This window comes from Solanum dulcamara, chromosome 1, assembly GCF_947179165.1.
Source record: "Solanum dulcamara chromosome 1, daSolDulc1.2, whole genome shotgun sequence".
Taxonomy (NCBI): domain Eukaryota; kingdom Viridiplantae; phylum Streptophyta; class Magnoliopsida; order Solanales; family Solanaceae; genus Solanum; species Solanum dulcamara.
Window position 1 is genome coordinate 8,868,982 of NC_077237.1, and position 25,013 is coordinate 8,893,994.

General features: G+C 34.1%; 1 protein-coding gene across 3 annotated transcripts; it reads right to left on the bottom strand.

Annotated features, from left to right (window-relative positions):
* Positions 1-5,404: 5,404 nt before the first annotated feature.
* LOC129901026 (protein TONSOKU) lies at positions 5,405-23,978 on the bottom strand. Of its 3 annotated transcripts, none has more exons than XM_055976151.1 (19): positions 23,549-23,978; positions 20,856-21,653; positions 20,013-20,189; positions 19,725-19,816; positions 18,896-18,994; positions 18,292-18,737; positions 18,105-18,148; positions 17,773-18,024; positions 17,352-17,499; positions 16,717-16,836; positions 13,593-13,696; positions 10,995-11,118; positions 10,716-10,828; positions 8,040-8,151; positions 7,708-7,812; positions 7,552-7,618; positions 7,323-7,443; positions 6,890-7,060; positions 5,405-6,223 (listed from the first exon to the last, which is right to left on the bottom strand). In XM_055976151.1, the coding sequence occupies exons 1-19, from the start codon at positions 23,825-23,827 to the stop codon at positions 5,567-5,569; spliced, it is 4,029 nt and encodes a 1,342-aa protein (XP_055832126.1). In that variant the 5' UTR covers positions 23,828-23,978; the 3' UTR covers positions 5,405-5,566. The 3 variants fall into 3 exon arrangements, with proteins under 3 accessions (XP_055832126.1, XP_055832118.1, XP_055832110.1); XM_055976143.1 differs by having other exon boundaries at positions 13,593-13,693; positions 18,229-18,737; XM_055976135.1 differs by having other exon boundaries at positions 18,229-18,737.
* Between the last annotated feature and the right edge of the window lie 1,035 nt (positions 23,979-25,013).

A 25,013-nucleotide genomic window follows, 5' to 3' on the forward strand; every position in this document is an offset into this window, starting at 1 on the left:
CTATTGTCACAAACCCTATGTATCCTTTTAGTTTTACTACTCATTCATGCTTAATTTTAACTTGCTTTAATAAATATAGCCTTCTACGAAAAGTCTTTTTTTTTTTTAATTAATGTATCTAGTAGTCTATATGTCCAAAAAAAAAAAAAAGTAATCCCAGCCCTTGTGGAAAATTATCACGATTCAAGTTTGTGATAATGTATTATCTATTTTGGGTTGAGATCTACATGTATTTATCTTGCAAGCTATGTCATATGGAGCTTCAAAAGCGTGTATATCATGTGAACTTGAATTATGCCTTATAAAACTAGCATTTTCTCTTTTATTTCGATGTGAGATTCACCTAAGATAACATGTGCGCCTCATCTTCTGAAACTTGTCAGCCTAGAAGTTTGTCATGTATGCTTGATCCGCCGTTGTCAGGGTGTCATTATAAGCTCTGATACCATATTTGTCACGACTCATGTTCATTATATATATTGTCTGTTTTTGGCCTAACACACGTGTATTTATGTTCGAGCTTTACCACATCGAGCCCTAAAAGCGCACATATAATGTAAAGTTGAAATATGCCTTGTAAATTTGTTCACTTTTATATTTCAATTCACATATACTTTATCTTCAAAAAATTATCAATATAGAAATCTGACAATCTTATTTGACCTATCCTCATCAGCTCGCCCTTGTCAAAGGCGTCACACAACAATGTAATAGAAATTAATATGATATAATGTATATATCATTATTTAGTACTCCATCTTTTAAGTAATCCTTTGTGATATGGCATTAATTTACCTGCAAGCAAAACGATTCCTTTTATCACTATTACATGCTTTCGGCAAAAGTTAGATTAAAAGATTAAAATATTCAGACAATAAAAAAAGAATTCAATATTCAACAAAAAAAATAATTAAATATTGCTATTCCTTAAATCTATGAATCTGTTTCGAAATATGTTTAGGGGGCCCCTTCATGTTTAGGATTATGTTAACAAAGATTATTTGACTAGTATTTTCAAATACTACTTCCTCAAATATTTTAATGTCATTCATATTATTAAATATTTTCCACATTTCAAGGCCAAAAGTAAATATAAAGAACCAAAAGTTTCCCTAAATAGCTGCAAAATTAGCATATTTAATTATGAAATTGCAAATTCTGGATGGGTTCAACAGCTTTTTAGGAAATATTAATAGTCAATGTGGTTCTTTTTTTTTTCCCCCTTTAATTTGTTTTTCCTCTCTCAGCATGGTCAATGGGCCATTGACTAATTAATCCAGGATTTGTAATTAAGTACCTTATCCTTAGTATACATGTATAATTTAATCAAGTTAAACAATTAATTATATTACCATGGTAAAAAAATAGAGTTTAATATTCTATAATAATAATAATAATAATAATAATTTATCTCTTTTCTTTGTCCTAAACATCTTTAGTTAAATTGCAACTTGTAAATAGTAATCTTCTCCAATAATGAATTGCTAATAGATTAAAATATAATCCTTTTATTTTAATTGAATGTCTCAGTAGGCGTTTAGACAATATTTTGGTCAAGCTGAAAAAAAATACATAATATTTTACTGATATTTAAAATATTTAATTAAATGTTTGCAAAAGATTCATGACCAAATCTGCATTTGCAAATATTGAAGTGGAACATACAATAAGAAATGATTAAATTATTTTTAGAACATTTAAGAACTACATATTAATAATACTTAAAATAAGCAATTTTCATACCATAAAAATAAATTTGAAAGTACTAATTAAATATTCTAGACCAATTAGAATACAAAAACCTTGGCTTTTCTGCTATAGTACTAGACAAGAACTCTTTTTATTTTATTTTATTTTAAACCTTCTTTAATTTTCTTTGTTTCCCTAATGATTGTAATAATTCTGTAGAATGAAAAAAAAAATCAAGATTCCATTATGGCCCCCCAAAAAATGATAGAAAGTAAAGATGGTAAAATGATATTCTTTCTATCTCAAAATAAGTGTTATATTAACAGAAATTATGTTATTAAGAAATGAATAAATATAATGTATAGTTTGTTAAAACTGTCTCTATTTAATAAATATCTCTTAAAATTAAATATAAAGTATTAAAAAGATGGAGTATTAATTTTTATCTTAAATTCTTAAGTCGGACACTTATTTGGGATAATTTTATTGTTAAAGTGACAATTATTTTGAGATGAAGGGAGTATTGATAGATATTATTAGACTATTAGTAGTATATTAGTTTTGGTTATTTTTATTTAATTACTTGAGAGTTGAGATTGGTATCTGTGAACAGTTAATTGTTTTGATTGTCAATTTTCTTTAATTAGTTTATTAATCATAATGCATTATTTGACCCATGTGCATTTTTATGTCGCATGAATGTCTGATTTAATTACTTTAGAAAAAGTGGAAAACAAACAATATTTCTCACAGCAAATACTTGAGAATTTCTAGTGAAGATTGCATGCCACGGGAGTATTTAAGAAATATGGGAAAACTTTATAATATTTTAAAATTATTTTTTAAAAAAATACATTTTTATAGATTTTTTATCAAATAAGTAGAGCTCAACTGTTGATAGCATTATTAAATGATTATCAAATAAAAAAATATTCTTTTCCAAATTAATTTTTAAAAAATGAATCGTATAATTTGGAACAACAAAAAGTATGCCGTATACTCCCTAAGTAGATAATTTATCTTTTCCATCTAAGTAATGTTGTAAAAGTCCCATTTTTATATGCACTTTAGACCACACATTTAATTGCTTGGACTATAGTTGGACTCCAACCAAACAAATACAAACTCATTGCTAATGTCAAATCAACCATGTCTCAATCCCAAAATTAAACATCAAATGCCAACCAATTTAAATTCAATCCAATCAAATCAAATACTTAAAACTTTACCATCTTTACATCAAATCAACCAAATACCTCCATTTCACTTCAAATCCAAAAAGATCTATCCACAAAAAATATGAGGCTATTTTTTTCTTAATTAGAAGTCTCGAATTTGAATTTTTAAGTACGAAAAAATCATTGATTGGGAGCATTTTTCTACACAGCTCGAATTTGAATTAGTTGGACTTCAATGTAGATATCTAACACCGGATATAAATATATATATATATATATATATATATATATATATATATATTCAACCTTCCCTTTCTATATGGGCTCTCTGTTATGTGGGCCAAGATTTGACATTTGGATAAAAGGCTTCTGCTTCTAATGGGCCCATTTTCCTTACTTCTATGAGGCCCAAAAACATTCTAAACCATGCGTTATGATTACATCCTTTTTCACTTTTACCTTTTTATATCTTTTAATGTTTTTAATTATCACCCCTTTAATTTCTCATGATGTTTTACATTATGATTTGTTACTGTTAATTGTTAATACTTTTCTACCATCATTTATCTTAATTTATTATTATTACTTAATTTTGTTGGTGATTATGGAAGCAATAATGGATTTGGCGGTGCAATTACTACACACCAATTGAATTTCATTATTCAAGATTTTCTTTCACGCGTAATTTTTTGTTTTTGTTCTTATTTATACTATTAAAATATTCTTTCCAAATAATTGATTGACAAGAATATTGTCAATCAAATACCTCGTGTGTATGAGCATGTGTGTTTGTTTGTGTGAGTACGAGAAGCTTGTCAAGTGCATCTGCGAACCTAGTAGTTCACATGCAAATTCGATCAAATCTAGTAGTTTTTCTTTCGATAGTATATTTGTATTATTAGATTTATTAAATATATATAAATATTAAATTTACAATTTAATTATTATTACTTAAAATTCAGTACTTATAAAATTAAAATTCTAATTTTTCTTTTATTGTCAACAATCAAAAATTTAGAAAAAAAGAAAACCATATGTACAAACAAAATTGACCTTTAACCTAACATTTAAAAATGTTCAACAGGGACCAAAGTTTGAATCCAATTGATTTCTTTTATTCACCAATATCAAATGCTACTAATTAGAACAATACCATAAATGGTTTCACTTAAAAATAAATAAATGGTTTCACTTAGATGGTTTTCAAAACAACTTAAACTTATGGTTAAAGTTAAATACAAGTAGAAGCTTCAATACAAGGGGTCGCATAGTTTGGGTCCAATGAAATTCTATTTTTTTAGATTCAACTTTTATCTCTGTAAATTAATAAGTTTGATATATCATTTGTAATATGCACATGCAAAACAAATCATGCATAGGGTATTTATGAATATAATCAAGGCCGGAGTCAGATAAGAATACTTATTCATATATTTATCTTTTCATATTTTAGAATTTCTCGTTAGAAATTACGACTCCGCTATCATATATATATATATATCAAACTACTTGAGAGGGGGGGAATTATAGCTTGATTTAAGTCATTAAAAGTAAAGTTGGTAGTGTGGGAATAATAATGATGATGGTAAATTATCAAAAAGAGGAAAAGTTCTATTTCTTACTTTAAGAGAGTGTTTAATTTAAACTAAGAACTTTCCCAAAAGTATCTACTTATTGTTTAATTTTCACCCCATCCCATCATTTATTCCTCCACAAATAGTTGCATAATATCAATCACCATGATTTTAGGGCTTGAAAATATGCAACTTTACATTAGAATCTATTTGGTTTAAGGTTAAGGACAGGTTACTACACCTTTTCATTTCTTTTTCTTGTTATATATGTTACCACTTTATACTAAAAAGTTAAGGTCTTGGCCATAATAAATAAATAAAAATCAGGTTATGTAACTTAACATTAGAAATTTAGGATTTAGAATTTAAATTACAAAATTAGGGTCTAGGGTTTATAGAATTTTGCATTAGAAAGTTTAGGGTTCTTTTACTTTAGATTACATTCAGGTTTTAGAAGTTTGGCTTTGGGGCTTGTACAATTTTACATTAGAAAGTTTTAGTAGCGCTATTAGTGGCCCTTTTTGTAAAATATAGCGAGATTGTTTTCCTTTCAAAATGTAGCAACATTTTCTTTCAAAACGTAGCAAAATACACTATATGTGCGCATAAAAAAAACTAATCCTAACTGAAATCACGCGGATACAGTTGCTGATTAACGACTTTATCATCTAGCATTTCATCTGCAAGATCAAGACCATGGAATATCCTTGGCTTAATCACAACTACCTAATTGCCAAAAGCGCTCTCTCTATATATACACTATAATTTAGATTTCACTATTATGTTTTAATAGTTAGTAACCTTTGAGAGGCTTCCAAGTGATGTCTATGACAATATCACTAATTTTTACATGGTAATGTAACAAACAGGCAATTAGGTTAATGGCCTAAACCTCACTTTTTTAATAAGACGCCTTTAACATTTTTAAGAGAATTTATGTATATACAAATATATGCAAAAAAATAGTTTTATTCTTACTCGTACTTCTTATTTATAATATAATGCAATACTTTAATAATATATAATGTCCTTAAGCTTACAACAAACACCTGATAGTAGTTACTTATAACGATGAGATCTAATTCAAGTTAATAAGATGTTACTTAGAAGGTGTATCCGTATAACTTAAATCCTTCTGCAGCAAGGCTTCAGATGGCAACACTTGACTCCTTCCACTGATAAATGAATTGTATTATCTTCAATGTGCCCCCTCGATGAACCACTTCTTGAACTAGATGCCCACGCAGCAGACAAACTTTCAGCCAGCTGTTTCGTGAACCCGTTATTACTAAGATCTAACAGTTGCAAGTTCTTTGCCATTTGAGTAGCAACCGAAAGCTCTTGAATGTACTCAGATTCTGAGTCAAAATGATTCTTTATACAACTCTGATTTGTAGCTCGCGCTATAGCATCTCCCTCCACTTGCTCATCTTCACTATCAGGAGCTTCAAGCAGATTATTATCTGTATTAATTGTACATAAATCTTCTTGACAACCTTCTTTTGCATTAGCTGCAGATACCTCAGACGTATGGTCTAAAAGGTTGATATCTGTTTGGAAGACATTTGAGCATTTATTGAGAGAGCATGAATCATGTAGTAAAGCATGAATTTCTTCTCGATCTGCATTTTCAGCCACGTTGAGCTCTTCCAGATAATAGTTGTCTGATAATCCCTTTAGTATCCAAAGAATGCCAAGAAGTCCCAGTTGACATTTCTGTAATAGTAGGACTCGAAAACAACACTGAGGATTACTCACTGCTGCTGCCAATGCCCTGCCACCCTGCATTCATACACAGTTTACACATTTTCAAATTGCAAAAATCAGAGTATTGTAGTTGACTATTCCAAGTTAACTAATCCAAGTTTAAATATTGAGAACTCTACCATACCGGGGTCGGGTGAGGGAGCATAAAGCTTTCCACAACATACATATTTTCAGAAGTCGAGAATTAATCCAGCTATACATTAGAATGTTATAGATCTATCCTCTGTTTTAAGGTTTAAGTATAGCATATTTCTTCTAATTCTGTCATAATTAAGCAATTTTTCTTACTCAATAATTCTCCTTATTTACGATAGTCTAAACTCATGTAGAAGGAGCCTCTTGTACATAGAGACCTAAGTAGTTTTTGTCTACAAACAAAATAGCCTTATACTGCTTCCCAACCAATGGTCTTCCGTCTTTATAATTTACTAATCTCTTTTTTGGTGACTCTTTTAGTAGTCCACTCTTCTTTCAGATGAAAATTATGGCATCATTGTTCACTGTTTTGGTCTTCTCCCGCCAGCCTTTGCAATGACTACAATTGTTCAGACACATATTATAATCAGAAGGAAGGGCATCAACTATGTTTCAACTCAACCCTTTTTCTGATAGGTATCATTTTCCAAGAAGCACACACAAGCAAGGAACTGAAGTAATGAATAATAAGAGAGTGAACCAGACCTCTTGCTTGAGCTGATTACCCCCAAGGTCAAGCTCAACTATGCTATTAAATACAGAAACTTCTGCATTTAATCTGACAATGCAATCAGGTGTCAGACCACAAGATGAAACGTCAAGCTTTAGTTCTCGACTTTCTGTGGACAATGATTGCATCAATTTTAACATTCCATCCTGCAGAGACATTCCAGTGTTATCAATTTTACTTGAAGGAAAAAAAAAAGGCAACCCCGTGCACGAGGCATCCCACAATCAGTGTCCAAGGAAGGATCGCACCCTAAGGGGTGTTGTGTAGGCAGCCGACCCTGACACATGTGTAAACTGATTGCACGGCTCAAACCCAACACACAGAGACAACTTTATCGTGCTCCAAAACTTGACTTTGTTTTAATTAAAGACCACATAAAAAAGGTAAAAAGGAATATGAGTCACTTACGGGCCCTATACTAGTGCTTCCAAGCAGTAATCCAGACAAGCAAGAGCTCTTGATAAGTTGGCAAAGACTCTCTATTACAGGCTTGCTTAGCTTTATTCCCTTCAAACTAAGCTCTTGAAATCTACAAAAGGAAATACTAGATCATGCACTTCGTAATACTTGAAGCAATCTTGAGTTTTTACTATGTATAAAGAGGAATAAAGCAATTCAACGAAGTTCAAGGACTTACCTCTTTAAGTTGGTTAGTGTAACCAAAAGATTTATCACGGCATTTGCAGCTATTGGGTGGTTGTGTCCTATACAATGAAAGATTGAGACAAATAAGTAATGCATCGAAAAGGAAACATTCTTTCAAACTATCGTTCAAATAGACAATTATGAGTACCTAAAGAAAGATGTGTAAGCACTGATCCAGAAGTCAGTGAGTCAGCAACCTTTTGAATTGTTCTGGATGTGATTGAACATTGTTCAATATTTAAACTATAAAGAGCTGCAGAAGAAGAGCTATGTGAGAATAAGCTGATGAACACTGCAACTGGAAGAACCTGTAACGAGCCGTTAAATAAGGAGCCTACTCAATATCTTGCCAGTTTTAAGCTAATCAAGCACTCATCCAATTCATGCATAACGGGATACTATAGCATACTCACTTCATGAAAAGCAACTAGATGATAGCTTGAAACTTTTTAAAATATACAAGAGCGGGAATCTCCATACCTTTGCAATTCTGCAAGAGAGTTGAAAGATATGATGCACATGCATCAGTTAAACGGTTCCCAGATAAGTTGAGTACTTCCAATCGGGCATATAGAACATGGCATTCACAAATCTGTAAATTAGTACAATCAGATTCTACTGGATCAATTCAGAATGTTGTCTTTCATTAGCTAAACTGCAAACAAAAGAAAAGATCACAAAAGTCTGGTATGTTGATGATCTCAAATCATGAGTGACTTTACTGTGTCTCCCTCAGGATCCGATTAAATAAAACAGTTTAGGTGCCACCTAAGTTACAAATCTGTCTACACAACTAACATTGTCCGCATTACATATTTTTCTGCCATCTGAAGCATAAAAGACCATACCTGGAATTGCCTAAGAGTTTCTCATGAGAGATAATTCAGAGTCTATTCATATTCTGAAACTTCTACAAATGATTCAGGATCAATTTCATGCCTCAAAAACAAATAATGGCAAAGAATATTTCAATTTTAAATCTTAGGAATTATCTTCTGAAAAGTGGAATTGTTCATCAAAGTTCTAGTGCAATACCCGAATGGAATATCTCTGTGTGGGTGGGTGGGTGGGCGTGGGGGGGGGGGGGATTTTTGAGATAGTTAGATCAATCATGAACCAGTAATGATCCAAATCAGTTATCGAGGGAGGCTATCTTAACAGCAACTTACCAAATCAATAAAGCCCTCAAAAAAACTAGAGATTCAATTCACCAGGCCAGTCGTTCTATAGAAGTTTTCCCCAAATTGAGTCGTTACAAATAATACCCTAAAAGCACTCAGGTGTTTTGCTATTTTCATGTTCACTCCCATCAAGATTCGATCCAATATCAGTCAAATACTCAAATATCTCTTCCTAGATTACTTCCCCTCCAAAAGGATTACAAATAGTACTCTCCTTATGCACGAAGTACTTGCAAAACCATGAATTCAACATTCATAAAGAATGTATCTTTATCCCAAAACTGATCATGGAAAGAAGCCACTGTGTCGAAAAAACCTATAAATTTTGGGATTCCCATCACTCTTGTGACAACACCACCCAAATAATTCTCTACATTTGAGGTTCAAACACGTCTCAAAGGGTGCACAGTAACCGCTCTCGTCCTACTCCTGGTCCTAAGTAACAGAACAAGGAACCTAAAGTTTGCTCCAGACGTCAGAAGGATCCTAATGCAATACACATTTCCATGAAAAGATCTAGAGTCCAACTACGAGGGAAGATATTCGAGGTAACACATATTCTTATTCTCTACCAGTGTTGTCAAAGGCGCACTTAAACCCTGAAGCAAAACTCAAAACATGTTGAGCGTTGTGCTTCGCTTAATGTGCGCTTCAGTGTCGTCATCAAGGCTCTAAGACATAATTTTTCCAACCAATGAGTGCTTCATGAAGAGGCAATACTAAACAATTAATCTTTCACTTAATGTTTTTTTCAGTTTCTTTGTCCATATAGAGTATCTGTTATTCATGCTAATAATTATTAATCCCGGACTAAACATATATATTTGCATTTATTCTCCATTGAGCCTTTTTCATTAAAGCACACACGTTAAATGCATATCAGGCTTAAAGCACCAACGGACCTTAGAGCTTTTTTGCACTTTTCGCTTTTGATAACACTGTTCTCTACAAAAAAATTATTTAATTAATGAGCTTTGTATTCTTATTGCACAAAGAAAGGGAACCGAAGCCTGTACTCGGGACTATATTTTACACTTCGTCACCAATAAGAAGTTGTCCCATCTATAAACTTCGACAACTAATCTGAACAATATAAGATTTTCTTAGCAGATACAAGATCTACAACAGCCTAACAAGAGGGAAATTGTGAATGAAGAATTTCAAGCTACAAAAGAATAGTACTTTTTTTACAGAAGAAAAAAAATAGTAGTACTTGATAACTAACTCAGCCTCCTCAGGGAAAACATCCTGTGGGATGTAAGTCAATCTTCACTTTAAATACAGGATTAGATGGCAATATTTTCCCGCATAAGTCAAGACTAGTAGCAAAATGTTCCACAAAAACTTATGGGAGTGATTATCATGAAACATTTGCTCCTGTTGCAAAATGCCCTATTCTGGTTTTGCTATCCTTGACGGTTAATCTTGACTAGGGTCTGCAGCAACTGGCTATTAAAAATGTTTTTCTCAATAGCTATCTTGAAGGGAAAGACTACATATTACTTTATTTGGATCTGAATCAATATCAGATGAAAGTTGTTTATATGGAACAGCATAGATAAAACAACGGAAAAGAAAATCCTCTTATTGATTGTATGAGAAAAGTAGACGAAGAAATGTCATTATACCCTCCTTTGATCATCTTAATACGTAATAAGCACATTATCCTAATCTTTGTAACATGTAATAAAAAATGATTGTTGGAAATTTGCCTTGAGGAAGGCAAGCTTTAAAATGTCAAAACTCTTACAATATATTCATGGAGTTGGAAGTTAGTATTTTAAGCTACAGAAGATGTCATATTTGTTCTGACTTGAATAACAAGAAAATGCTACATTAACCGCTTCACTCAGAGCATGATATTTTCAGCATGAACATGGCTGTGTTGTGCACAATTCATGAGTATATTGTTCATCACATTTAAGGAAGAGGCAAAGAAAAGTAATATTCAAAGTTCTAAGTTATTTAGTAAAACCTGGAACAAGGCAGTTGAACCAAGTCGATTACAATGCAAATCCAAGGTCAAACCACCATATTTTTGCCCTGATGCAGTGAATACTTGCTTAAGCTTCTCTATTGTTCCATTTCCTGGTATATTGCCAAGATTAGAAAAAGGAATAGCAAAAAGGTGACCTTATATTTCACAGAAATGATAATGGTTAGGAATCAAGCTATTTGATAATCATAAATAGCAAATTGGGGTGCACTTTTCGGGTAGCAGTATGAAGAAAGACCTTGGCCATATGATTGTTACCTAACAGATTGTGTGAAAGGTCTAAGACAGCAAAAGTTTTGTGTACATAGAGGGCATTGATTAATGGTGCTACTGATATATCTTGCAGTTCACAATCAGACACGATGACTTCATCCTCCGACACCTGGTAAACATATATAAAAAGAAGCAATCAGACTAATGATTAGGGGGTTCTGTAAACACATTCATTTTCTTGCTCTGATTAAAATATGATTGCTAAAATTGCGTTTACGTCTCTGCCCAAAAAAATCATGTCCAGCTCCTCACTTTAAGATATTAAGTTTGTCTGGGATATTGAAACAGCTAATTGTCAATAATATTTTTCACTTGTATGACATTGAGTATCCCATTTATTAGCAGAAGAAAACTGCAATGTATGTCATTTCATACTTGAGGTGAGCGGGAGAGCAAAATAGGACCTCATCTTTGGTCCAGCCAAACCAATAAACAAGGTTTCATTCCAATCAAACAAGCTAAAGTACCACCTCCTCTGCATGAACCTCCAACATCTCTCATTTTAAACACATATATTATCTCCCTTTCCTTCCCCATAACCCCACCCACCCACCAGTCAAAACCTAAAGCTTACAGCCTTGCTTTTGAGGTGGAATACACCAGCATTCCATCATCAACAAAAGGAAGACTAGGCCATCCACTAAGATTGTAGCAGGTCAAGCACAAATAACCGAAAGATTAAAAACTGCACAAACAATCTTTTATTCTATAGTTCTACTAACCAAAATTCTAAATCTAAGATGCACCTGTGTGCATATTTACACGGACATACATATATACAGATAGAACACCTATTCCAGTGCTTGACTTAATTATTCTAATTTAGGCATTTCCAATTTACTTCATCATCTCTTATTGGCTAAACTTCTGACCTCCAAAAGTTTAAACTTCAAATGCATGTAAAGGTTTTACTGATTCAGATCACTTAATACTTATGTAAAATCTTGAAGAAAAAAAACAGCTAGCCTGTCCTCGACGAACTTCAGCAACTATTTTAGATATATTTCAAAATAATGTGTTTATTTTTCTCTTTTGGATGAGAGCATGTTCAAATGGAGCGGGATGGGTGAAATGCAAGCTTGCATCTGGGATATTGTGCTATTAAAATGTGTCGTCAAGGCTTAAAAGGTAAATTCTATAGAGTGGTGATTAGACCAACATTGTTATCATGGGACAGAGTGCTTGCTAGTCAAGAACGCTCACATTCAAAAGCTGAATGTAGCAGAGATGAGGATGCTTAGGAGGATGTGCGGCATACTAGGAGAGATGATTATGAACAAAGCTATACAAGACAAGGTGGGAGGGGCCTTCATGGCGGATAAGATGAGGGAAGCGAAACTAAGATAATTCAGGTATGTAAGGAGGAGGTGCGTGGATGCGCCAATAAGGAGGTGTGAAAGGTTGGTTGTAGCAGGAGTTAGGAGACGTAGGGTAGGTCAAAGAAGAATTGGGGAGATATGATTAGACAGGACATGGCACAACTCCATCTTACCGAGGACATGACCCTAGATATAAAGGTATGGAAGTTGAGGATTAGAGTAGAACGTTAGTAGGTGGTTGAGTGTTGTCGCACTTTATATGGGAGAGGTAGGGCTAGCCTCTCCTCCCCTTCTTATTAGTAGTATTATCTCGTAATCGCTTAGCTTCGTATTGTATTACTATCTGTTGCTTCATTTGCTTTTTATCATACTGTCATTTTTTTATGCAACCTAATTCGAAAGTTTTTCTTTTGAGCTAAAGGTCTTTTAGAAACAACTTATCTACCCCATAAAAAGTAGAGGTAAGATTTGTGTACATCATACCCTCTGCAGACCCCTATGGGATTACACTGGTTATGGTGTTGTAACATATAAAGATATGACACTTGGACCTAACTCATCCCCAAAAGCTAGCTCATGGGGCAAGTTAGGCCCAGGTGCCATATCTTTACATGGTATCAGAGTCATGTCCATCCCCGTTTGGTCTCCCGGTCCACGCTCCAGTTGGATCCGGACGTGAAGGGGGATATTATAGTGGGTTAAAGTCCCACATTGGTTGGGGTAATGAACTGGTGGTCTGCTTACATGGTCTTAGGCAATCCTCCCATCTTGAGCGAGCTTTTGGAATTGAGTTAGGCCAAGTGACATATCTTTACATAACACATCCAAATGAAGATTATCAATGCCAAGTGATAAGGAAATTCATAGAATATATGATGCATTCAGTCAACCAATTATGAAAAAGAAATGAAAGTTGAACAGCAGTATAAAAGAGCTTGACAAATAAATCAAGACATTTAAAGATCAATCTAGTTGCTCCTTGCCTGGTTTACAATTTTGACCAAGAGTACTGCATCATGGCTATTAGATAAAGCAGAGGATGGAGAAAAGTGACTGGTAGAAGAGAACTAGGTTTGGTTCTAATTTACAAAATCATGCTAACAGAAGACCCCAACTCAAAAAAAAAATTAGTTCTGAGATGTTTATATCAACTTCTTGACAAGCTAATAACTTGTTAATGAATATGAACGCTCCACAAAAGCTCTGACATCTTAGAAACAAAAGCTAAAGTATTGTTGGAAATGTAATTAAATTTGTATCTTACCTCTTGATTGTACAGCCTCTTAAGAACCTTCAAGATCGGTGGCTGAGACAGCTCCTCGCAGCAATCAATGTACAGTTTCATGAGATGTTTTGGAACCCATACTGCTGATGACAAATTTGAAGCTTAAAATGTAGGGGATATAAATGTCATGGCTTTGTAAATTTCAAAATCTGAAAATAGCCAACAAGTTTTTTCTTGCTTTTTTCTTTCCAAATCAGCTCCCAAAAAGACTTCATCTTTCAAGAGATCAAGTCCCTTTTCTTGTTTTACAAGTTAAATTTATCCTTTAGTTGAATAAATTTCTTAAGACTTGACATAGCCATTATAGTGATTTGCATTAATTCCATAGCAATCTCAAGAGCAGGGAAAGCATATATCTCTATTAGGGAAGAGTACATTCATGTGTTTCAAACCAATATATTATTTCTCCTTTATACATTTCCAGCTACCTAAAAGCGATATTTGGCATCACGAAGACTGCCACAATGAGATGATGACCAAGTCCTTGTCTGTATTGACTGTTTGATGGCACAAACTTCACTATATGGAAGGACAACTAGAGTAATGGTAGCACGGATTACAGTCGCCTATTTATAGGAACGAGTTGTTGCTTAACGCTAACCCATATAACATTGTTGCCCCTAGTTTTCTATTCTTACTATGCTTGATATAGGATGTATATATATATGTAGGATTCTCTATGTAATTACTCCCTCCGTTTGAATTTGTTTGACTATTTTCCTTTTTAGACCGTTTCAAAAAGAATGACTCTTTCACTTTTAGCAACTCTTTAATTTCAACTTTCCACGTGGCTTGTTTAAGACCCCAAGATTAATGGGAATTCTGGTACATTTGACATATCTTTAATTTAAGCCCACAAGATTCAAAAGCCTTCTTTATTTTCTTAAACTCCGTATCAAGTCAAAATAAGCCAAACAAATTAAAATGGAGGGAGTACTAATTACTTTGGTATATTGTGATAAAGGGCCTAGTAGGATGGTATTTATTAGTACACAAAAAAATTACCACTACTATACCACTTCTCCAAAATTTCATCTTGCACTAATTTCAAGTCATCTTCGTTTCCTTAACAAGTTTTTTATTCATGTGAGAAATATAGGAGAAAAATATTACTCCCTCCATTTCAAAAAGAATGGCCTAGTTTGACTTGACACGGAGTTTAAGAAAACAAATTAGACTTTTCCATCTTGTGGTCCTAAATTAAAATTATGTCAAATGCATTAAAATACTCTTTAATCTTGTGGCCTTAAACATGCCACGTGGAAAGTTGAAATTAAAATTTTACCAAAAAAAGAAAGGGGTCATTCTTTTTTAAACAGATTAAAAAGGAAAGGAGGTCATTCTTTTTGAAACGGAGGGAGTATTAAATTGTGTATCTACATTATTACACGGAGATCCTATTTATAGACACTACAATACAATCATTTACTAAGTAGGATACTATTTACTATTTCTATTCCTATTACTATTCATATTCATATTCTTATTCTTATTCTTATTCTAACTAGGATTGTATATACTTATTCCTATTCTTACACTCCCCTCAAGCTAGTGCATACAAGTCATATGTACTTCGCTTGTTACAAATATATTAATACGAGGACGTTGAGAGGCTTGGTGAGCTATCTACAAGTTGATCACTCGACTTCATAATGACAAACAATCTCAATGTGCTCAGTCTTTTCATGAAATGTTGAATTTGATGCATAATGCCAATCAATCTCAATGTGCTTGATCTTCTCATGAAATACTGGATTTGATGCATAATGTCGATAAAACATAGAGTGATAGATTCTTAAATTGCGATGTTGAACTTTCCAAACCAAACTTGAGAAGACTGTTTCAGACCATAGAGTGACTTACACAATCGACATGCAAGGCTACCAGATTCCCCCGAGCAACAAAACTAGGTGGTTGCTCCATGTAGACTTCTTCATAGTGCAGCGGTTGCCAGAAAGTGCTCAAAATCTGGTATAAAATATATGGATCATCTTGGAATCAATAGACGAGTCGACATTAAACAAGAAAGTCACAAAAAACTAGTCGAAACATACTCATGCGTCGGAGTATTAAATTTGATGGTTGAAAGTGGTCATAATCTGAGAAATAAAATCATATGGGTAGGGTCGGAATGGTGTCACGACCCTACTAAAAAATAGAAGTTATATGGGTAAGATCGGATTGATGGCACGACCCTACTAAAAAAGAGCAATTATATAGATTGGATCGGAATGATGGCACGACACTACACAAACAAGATAGTAGTCACTGGAAAAACGGTACGATGCTACACAAATCGGATATGAAAAAGTAGCACTGAAAAAATGATACGGTGCTACACAAATAAGATATGAGAAAGTAGTCACCGGAATGATGCACGGTGCTACACAAATCACATATGAGAAAGTAGTCACCGAAATGATGCACAGTGCTACACAAACACTAATGGATATGAGGTTGACACAAAACAATCCTAGAAAGTCATCGAAAATTGACGCATGGTAACCCTTCTAACTATGTTTTCTTCCCCTAAATTTGGGGTTCATGCATATATCGTTGGCCTACTTTTGTTAACATAACCAATGGCCAGGTGGCATATATGGTCATAGCCGCCCGCCGGCAGCGAAAGCTTTTTTTGATTTTCTACCAAGATCATTGAAGCTCTGATACCATGTGAGAAATATAAGAGAAAGATATTATTGAATTGTGTATCTACATTATTACACAAACATCCTATTTATTGACACTATAATACAATCTTTTACCAAGTAGGATACTATTTACTATTTCTATTCCTATTCTAAGTAGGAGTCCTGGTGCACTAAGCTCCCGCTATACGCAGGGTCCGGGGAAGGGCCCAACCACAAGAGTCTATTGTACGCAATTTTACCTTGCATTTCTATCAGAGGCTAAGTAGGATTGTATATACCTATTCTTATTCTAACAACAGCTTTAGGGAATTAAAAACACAATAGAGTTTACTCTTTCAACCAGGAGGAAGCTAGTAGCGATTTGAAAAGTAGCAATAAGGATATTACATAAACACAAAATTAAAGAACGAGAAAATGAGTATCCAAGAAGGAAAAGATCAGAAGAAACATACCATCAATTGAAACTTCAATGCATGCCTTCCCAGACATATTATCTTTTAGGATATTAACTGCTTCTAATGATTCTATAACTCTTCCTTCATGCATCATATGTTGGATGACTGGCACTAGGCCTATGAAGAAACTAATCTATATCAGATGACTGACATGTGATGCCAAGACAAAAAATAAAACAAACTTATCCGGAGATTGTCTGCAATTCACAGCAATTTTATACAAATACATTCAACAGATAGAGCAGATCATTTGAACACTTTCTGCAACACTGTATCAACCTTTATCAAGGCTCCTTAAACAATTTCTGATAGCAAAGTATATGAAAATCCGACTTTTTCGCTGCTCTATGGCATTTTAGAAAATCTTAGTAGTTCTCATACTGATAATAGGAGCAGCCACAGCAGTAGCATTAAGAGCAATAATAAACCTTAAAATAAAAAAGATATTTGGATGCATTAATGTTGTATTCAAAATGCTCATTTTGCAAAGCAATGGAACATTCATGAGTTTCAGTAGCTATGTCTTCTTGTTCTTTAATGAATACTGGTTGATGCCTCGTGAAAAGTAATAAAACAACAATTTGAGAAGGTGAGAGTGTGAGACTAACTACAAACTGAAACTTAGTCCCTACCTTTAGATCTCTCCTCAGTTGAGAGCTGTAAATAGTACAAGCATGCTACCTCAACCTTCATCTGCTCTAAGCTGCGTGATGTGCCAGCATTACCTGAATCCCATTTTACATGTACTACATTGTTGCCGATTCTGAAGAGAATATGTTGCTGTTAAACACATCAAGTAAGAGAGATAGTCAATTATTGCAGTGTAAATGTGTAATAACAGTATTGCAATAGATATGTTAATGTTTGATAATGTTTCCTAAAATGAACCAAAAAGATCTATTGTTGTACATGTGATGGGTCAATGGCGTAATTACCGAATTGCATCACTAACTATAGGTGAAAACAGAAACATATAAACTGACTTGGGATTTAACTTTTTGTATTAACAATAATGGCCAGTATGTAATATCTTAAGGCTTAAGTTACACTCACACAATGTTCACCACAAGCATGCAGAGTGAGATCAGAAATACTGTCATAGCCAGAAACATCTGCATCCAATTCTCTGCCACAAGCTCCAAAACTAAACTTTGGAGCAGAACTTTTTGTGCTTGAATATGTGAAATCCTTGTCGTCCCTTAAACCTAAGTCAGGGGTCCTACATTTGTCAGAGCAAGTACTTTCTTCAAGATTCATAGGGGTACAAGCACTGAGAACACATCTTGAACCAACTGGTGAAACTTCCTGCCAGACAATCAACTTTCTTGTTAATAAGAAGTACTTGATCAAATTCTATCTTCAAATTCTTGTAAAAATTTGAATACCTTCAGTCCATGAGATGGACTACAGCGATGTTTTATGTCTTTAACTGCAAATTTACCCAAATACTGATCAGTGTTCTATTTCTTTCATGATAAAAACTTTACTAGTAGCTGCAGACCAACTCACACTCATCATAAGTAGCAACAGTTTCTACAGAGCACTTGTGAGAGGTTCTTCTTGAGCAATTACCTATTTCACCCTCTAGAGGAGTAGAAATAATCCTGCTGGAGCTGTATACATCCTCATTATCATCTTCGTCATCAGAGAGAATAAGGCGGACACGTTTGCGGCCAACTGTTTGACTACCAGCAGGTCTTGACATGCTCAGGGAAGAAGAATCAGGTAGCTCAGTAGAAGCAATAGTTGTTTCTACATAAGCTGATTTCAGCTTAGATAGATTCTTCTTGGGACGGATTAGTGATATCAAAGGCAGATCCTCGAATTCATCTTTGCTGCCATGAGATTTTGATTTCTCCAACTTAGTTGTCTTTGGTGAAATGCTATCATATGACGTGATTGGCGATTGGTTGCCAACCTCTGTTTCACTTTCAGAACAGCAGTCCCCTGCAACATATTGTGCTTCAAGATCTCCAATTTTTGACTGCTTCAATTTGTCAATTGACGACTGCAACCTCCTGTAATGTTTCATCCTTATTACTAACAAAAGACCTAATAATCAGTGATATTCAACATGAAGACTATGCACAAGACAAAAAGATCTAGATGTTTACTTTTCAGTAACATGTTACTGATGAACCAAAATCCAAGGATTTCTGGAGTAGAAGCATTTTACCTGGCCTCTTCCACGTTATCAAACCTGATCATCTGACTATAGTGCATATTTTCTAGAGCAGACAACTGAATCGAGGGCTTCTTGGCCTGAATGGCAATCCTGCAAAATGATAACATAGTTGGCAGATATTAGAAGGACAAAGTATTGATGAATTAGGTTGTTAACCATTTTTTGTTCTAGAATCTTTAGCTTTCTTCATTACAGCTTTTCATTTTGTCTGTTTTTCAAGTAAAGCTACTTGTATGCCATCAAGTCAGCACACAGAAATGGAGAATAGGGAAAAGACAGTGCCCATAGAAGTATTAACACACCTGGCATCCCAAATCACAGACTTAGTTTGAGTAGGAAGATATTAAAATTAGAGTTGACATTATATGGTAGTTTAAAGGAAAGTGGACTTGTAGGTTTGAGATACTTCAGGGATGATGTGCAGTTGTGCACACAAATTTTGAAGAAAAATAGTACTATTGACAAAGGAATGTATAACAGAGGAAAGAGGTTTCCATTTGGAGGATACCATTTGGAGTATGAAAAAAATGAACAGAATATATGAACTACTTAAGGATTGCATCATTTTCGTTGGGTATCCATGCAATGATAATCTTTTACTTTATCAAAAAAGAGGAAGAGAGACCACACACAGAGATACATTTTACTGAAAAAGTACATTGAGAACACAACATATCAAGCTTTAGACACCATATAATCCCGCATGAGAAATTTAGTTCCAGTCGGGCATCTAAACTCTTGCAGCCAAGCACATTTGACTTGTGTGCTGGATACCACCCGTTCAGCACAAGATTGAGATAGTGACAATAAATATGGTTACCTGTAACCCTCTTCAAAAGCAGTCAAAGCACCTCCCCAATTACCATTAGAATCCAGTACATTTCCAATATTGATCTTTGCTAGTGCTTGTCCCTGAAATCACTATAAATGTGTTAAAGAAGAGATTACTAAATACCCAAAGAGAGATAAGTCATTTTTTGTAGATATTCCACTTTCCAACAAGTCCCAAGTGCATACATCCCAATATAATCATAGTATCTCAGGCACCTTTCATGAATAATAATGAACGTGAGATTGCGGATATGATTGTTAAGCATAACAAGATTACCTCCAAATTTCCAATTGATATGTATGTATCCAAGCTCTTGTTGTACCATTTAAGAGCTTTGTCAAACTTCCTAAGCTTCTGGTGTGATTCTCCAATGGCTAGAAATGAGTCGCTTAATTTCTCTTTGTCACAGAGCTCACTTGCTATCTGCTTCTTCTTTTTGGCATATATACGATGCTACAAGAATCAAGGTACCAAATTACACAACTTCCAATTTGTTAGATGAATACAACCAGTCAAACAAAAAAACATTATTGTTGTCACATTTCTATCATCGAGAAACTCCTTTGATTAATGATATGCATCCAATGTATAAAATGAAAAGAAAACAGGAAGAAGTAGAAGAAATGAGATATATTGGTTCCACGCATGTGTTGGAACTCTACGCTCCAGTCTTTAAACCATCACAAAAATATTTAGAACCTTTACACTCTGAGGTCCAGAAAAGAGATTAAAAACATAAATGGTGCTTCCAAACTAAACCTCAGTTCCTTCATATACCTCAATCTATTGAGATAGATTTTAAAAGTTACTGTTTGGGATTTTGGAAATTAAATCAGTTCTTTTTGGCCAAAGAAACACATTGAAATGACTGCCACTAACTAATCTTTCTTAGAAATTGATTAAGCAAGAAAAAAGGATATGCGTGTAAAAGAAGGATTAATAGAGCAGAGGAGGTACTGATCGACACAAGCTCGTCAAGCAAAAGATCCATATTTTTTGCCAAGACAGAATCGGGTTTGGAAGCATGATATGGGATGATGAAAACAAATCATGGAAAGAAGCTAGCAAGTTAACTGGTAGTTGAAACAAAAGCAAGAAGGCATGGAGAGAAATACGTACTTTTACCCATGCAAAGATTGCACTAGATTTCTCGATGAGACGATCAAGTGCTGAATTTTGTTGCAGCAGGCACTTCCTCTCACCCTCTGTTCCTCTAACTATTTCCATTTCCCTTGCAAGCTTTTTGAGACTTTGTTCTCCTATTTTTATCTCATCCATTACCTTGCATGCTTCTTTCACTATTTCAATGTTTTGATTGGCTTGACTTATCAAAGCATCTTCATCTTCCATGGACTTTGCCAGTTTGAGAGCCCATTCATAACATTTCATGGCCTCGTCATACTTTTGAATCCTGTAATGCAACTCCCCAAGATTTATATATCCCTTTGCCTCCCCTTGACAGTGCCCTATCCTATGACAAATGGTAATATCTTTCTCAATGTGCTCCCGTGCTTTATTCCAATTTCTTAGCTCAGTGTAAACATTTCCAAGGTTATGATGGAGCCTGCTACGCCCATCATCATCCTCACTTACCTCTTCTGCATCACAGATATCTAATCCTTTACTGAGAATTCTTTCAGCTTCTTCCAAGTTATCAAGATCAACTTCAAGCATACCAATGTTGTTGTAGGCATCAATGTATTCCTTCACAAAAGAATGTTTGCTCGATTGTAAATTCTTCTTCAGAGTTTTAGCAAGATCCAGTGACAATTTGAAATACTTTCTAGCATTCCGAACTGAATCATGGTCATCCTCCGACTTCAGAAAAATTTCATGATATGTTCTTCCCAGTTGAGTGCTGGCTCTTTGCTGCTCAACAAGGTCATTTTCATCCTTGGCAAGCTCTAAATGCTTTTTCTGTACCATACAAATGATAAGTATTGACGACAAACAAATGAAACATTTGCGGTGCAAACATAATTGTTCGAAAATTGATGTTTTATGTGAAGAATAATACAAAACCAGAAATAGGTATTTTCAAAGAAAAGGGGGGCAAAGGTCAAGATGAGAAGAAGAAAACAACTAAACATTTCTTTTCTTGGGAAAATATATAGAAATAGTTTATAGGTCAGTTTAGTTTGATGACAGCACGAAGAAATACAGTGCTTGATCAATGATGAGCTAATTTAACTCTTAAGATTTATCTTTCTCATGAAACGTATTAGATCCGGAATTTGCCATCCAAATAGCAGATTTATAAGAGTGACCATGAGAGGTTCACCAAATATGAATATTAGAGAGGCAGGAGAGAAATCAGTCCAGCATCCGAAAAGCACGAACAAAGCACCATATGCATATCATGAGAACAAAATTGGATGCCTAAGGAGGTGACAAATGACAAATGACAAAGTTGCCCAATCATACACTGAAAAGATTCAAATAATTCCAATAGCATATTGAAATCCAAAAATATGTCAGACATCGAGTGACAGACAATCAAGTTCCGAGTCAACAAGTGAACGTAAATGCTTGAAAATTTAGATTTTAATGCTAAAGTTTAACTTTATAAGGCCAAACTATACAGGAAAAGAACGTGATACAAAATCAGCATCAATCATATGATTTCATATGGTTAACGTAATGATTCCACAGGTAGTTGTACTGAAAAAAGTGAACTCCTCTGTTGGATCTACAGACGCTGGTATAACCATTAACCAATATTAAGGAAACAAGAAAATAATCCTTAACTAAGTAACCGACTATATTGAAAGAAAAAAAAAAGATATTAGAGCTTAAGCCCACTGAAATGTCATTAGCATTACAAACTATAACTTCACAAATGTACAATCCAATGAAGCATAATGCATCACCATTTAGTGCAGCTTTTTAATTCAAGAGTTAGAGAAGTTCCCATGCACAACAAAACTGAAGCAAATTTCAAAACTTTTCTTTTAAGCAGACAATAACTTGTTGCAATCTGACCTACACTCACGCTTTGATGGGATTTGACCCTTAGACCAACTGTACAACCAGCAAATCCATCTTGGGTTCCTCTAGCTATGGCCTTTATTCTCGACCATTTTTCTTCCATTCTTTTTTGATAACCCTGTGTCGTGCAAGATTGTGTGCACCTCGACTAACTCCACGGAAACCTATCACCTACCACCAGCAACAGGTACCTTGTAACTTTGTCCACCAAGGGTAGAACAGATGAGAAGAAATCACCCAGTGTTTTGTCTCTACTAAGATTTGAATCTAAGACCTCGTAGTGTTCAACCCACTTCATTGACTATTCTCAACCAATCGAATTGTGTTTGTCAAAGTAAACTACAGAAATATAATGATTTATGTCCTTAACACTTCATCCCCAGCAACCCAAATATTCTTATGAGGCTTGCAGCTAATGCATTTTTTTCTAATTAATAGGAGTCCCCGAAGCAACCAATTAGACATCTACATAGATAATCAAGCTTGGCAATGTTTCTCCAATAAAAGTTTAACTATGTTTCTAATCAGTTTACATTTTATGTGCCATTAAAATATTGCACAATCAATTCATTGAAAATTCACTTATTGGTAACTGTCCATGTTAGTCAATTGGTTTTGCTACCCATTAAACAGATGTTAAAAATAAAATGCAAGATCTTTTCAGAGTTATTTTCTTCTATTTAAATCATAAAGTTTATGTTCAACATTTCGAATAATTTTATATTGGTAATCTAAAAAAAACAAAATAACTTGCTACAACCAGCTAAGCTAAACTGTTAAAATTCTTTATATTGAGGGTATATATAATCACTAAGCATGTTTACCTGGAAAGTGAGGGCGTGTTTGTAGTCCTGAAGGCGGAGATAGACTTCACCAAGGGATTGACAGGACGGAAGAAGCTGCTTCTCGGGCAAATAGTTAAGCGAGATTTCGTAGTCGATTCGGAGCCAACGAAGCGCTTCTACGTACTCTCCTCGGTTTTTGAGAATGTCGCCGATCAAATTTGCCCATCTCGCCTCCTCCGTTCGGTTTCCCTCTGCTTTGGCACTCTTGTAAGCTCTCTTTGCCTCTATTAATTGGTTCTGGCTATCGTTCTTGCCCATTCAATTGATGATCTATTGCTGTAAAATTTGCAGTTGTGAGGATTTAGGGCTTTTTAACTTTACTCTCTATCTTCGCTGAGCTGCTCTTTTTTTTTTTTGGCTCTGTAATGGCGGGGATGTTTAAAAGAGACTTGTAATTGTTCGCGCCAAAAATGTTTCGTCTTGTTGGGCTTTATAGATCCGAGACTATATACAACTACAAAATAAATGGATTTTATAGATGAATAAAAGACGACTATACTTTTCCTTCCAAAGGCACATTCAAAATTTCGAGGGGATGGGTCCACTATTACAAAAGGTGAATCTAAAATATAAATCTAATCGATTTGACATTTAAATTTTTATTACTAAAAATTGGTTAAATTTAAAATTATAGGTCCAAAACTAATTTTTATTTATTTCAAATAGTAGTTCTTTTTATACAATAAGAACAACATATCCATTATAATTCCACAAGAAGGGTGTGGGGAATAGGATATATGTAGATCTTACGACTACCTCATTGAGATAGAGAGATTGTTTCCATGTCGAAGGTGTTGAGATTAGTTGAGCCCATTGATTGTATATTATATCATAAGTACTGCTAGTTTTAATATACACATTTAGTTTAATTACATACAAATTTTACAGTGCTAAAAATATTAGTAATTTCTAATGTGACAAACTTGAAAATTTTAAAAGATTAAAGCAAAATAAAAAAAAATATTAGTTAAAACTCAAGTGCTACCAATAACTAATTAGAAAAGTGTTACCTAACTTTAGAAAGAAAAATAAAATGAGATATATATATATATATATATATATATATATATATATATATATAAGATTCAAATTTTTAACCTCATTTAGAGAGGTGCATCGAATCTTGCATTATATGATACTTCAAGTGTGGGTTCAAATATCTATATTCAAATATTTTTTAAAAAATATAATATTACTATATATGATCTCGAGAGGGGAGCATGGGTTCACGTAAATCGGGTGACCCCCCTCTGCATATGCCACTGTTTCCTTCTTATGTTGTGAGATTGGAGATGGATGAGAAATATTATGAGCCCGTTTGGATGGGCTTAAAAAAAAGTAATTTTTATGTATGAAGTGCTTTTAGAACTTTGAAGTGCTGAAAGTTATTTTTATAAATAAGCAGTTGAGTGTTTGGATAAAATACTTATGATGTGAATTTTAG

Bases quoted from the DNA above. Each gene is read 5' to 3' on its own strand.
- LOC129901026 (XM_055976135.1), bottom strand. From the start codon at position 23,827: ATGGGCAAGAACGATAGCCAGAACCAATTAATAGAGGCAAAGAGAGCT. The intron at 19,817-20,012 runs GTAATCTTGTTA...TAGTGATTTCAG, and splicing joins TATCAATTGGAAATTTGGAG to GGACAAGCACTAGCAAAGAT. The intron at 16,837-17,351 runs GTAGGGACTAAG...GTTTCTTCATAG, and splicing joins AACTGAGGAGAGATCTAAAG to GCCTAGTGCCAGTCATCCAA.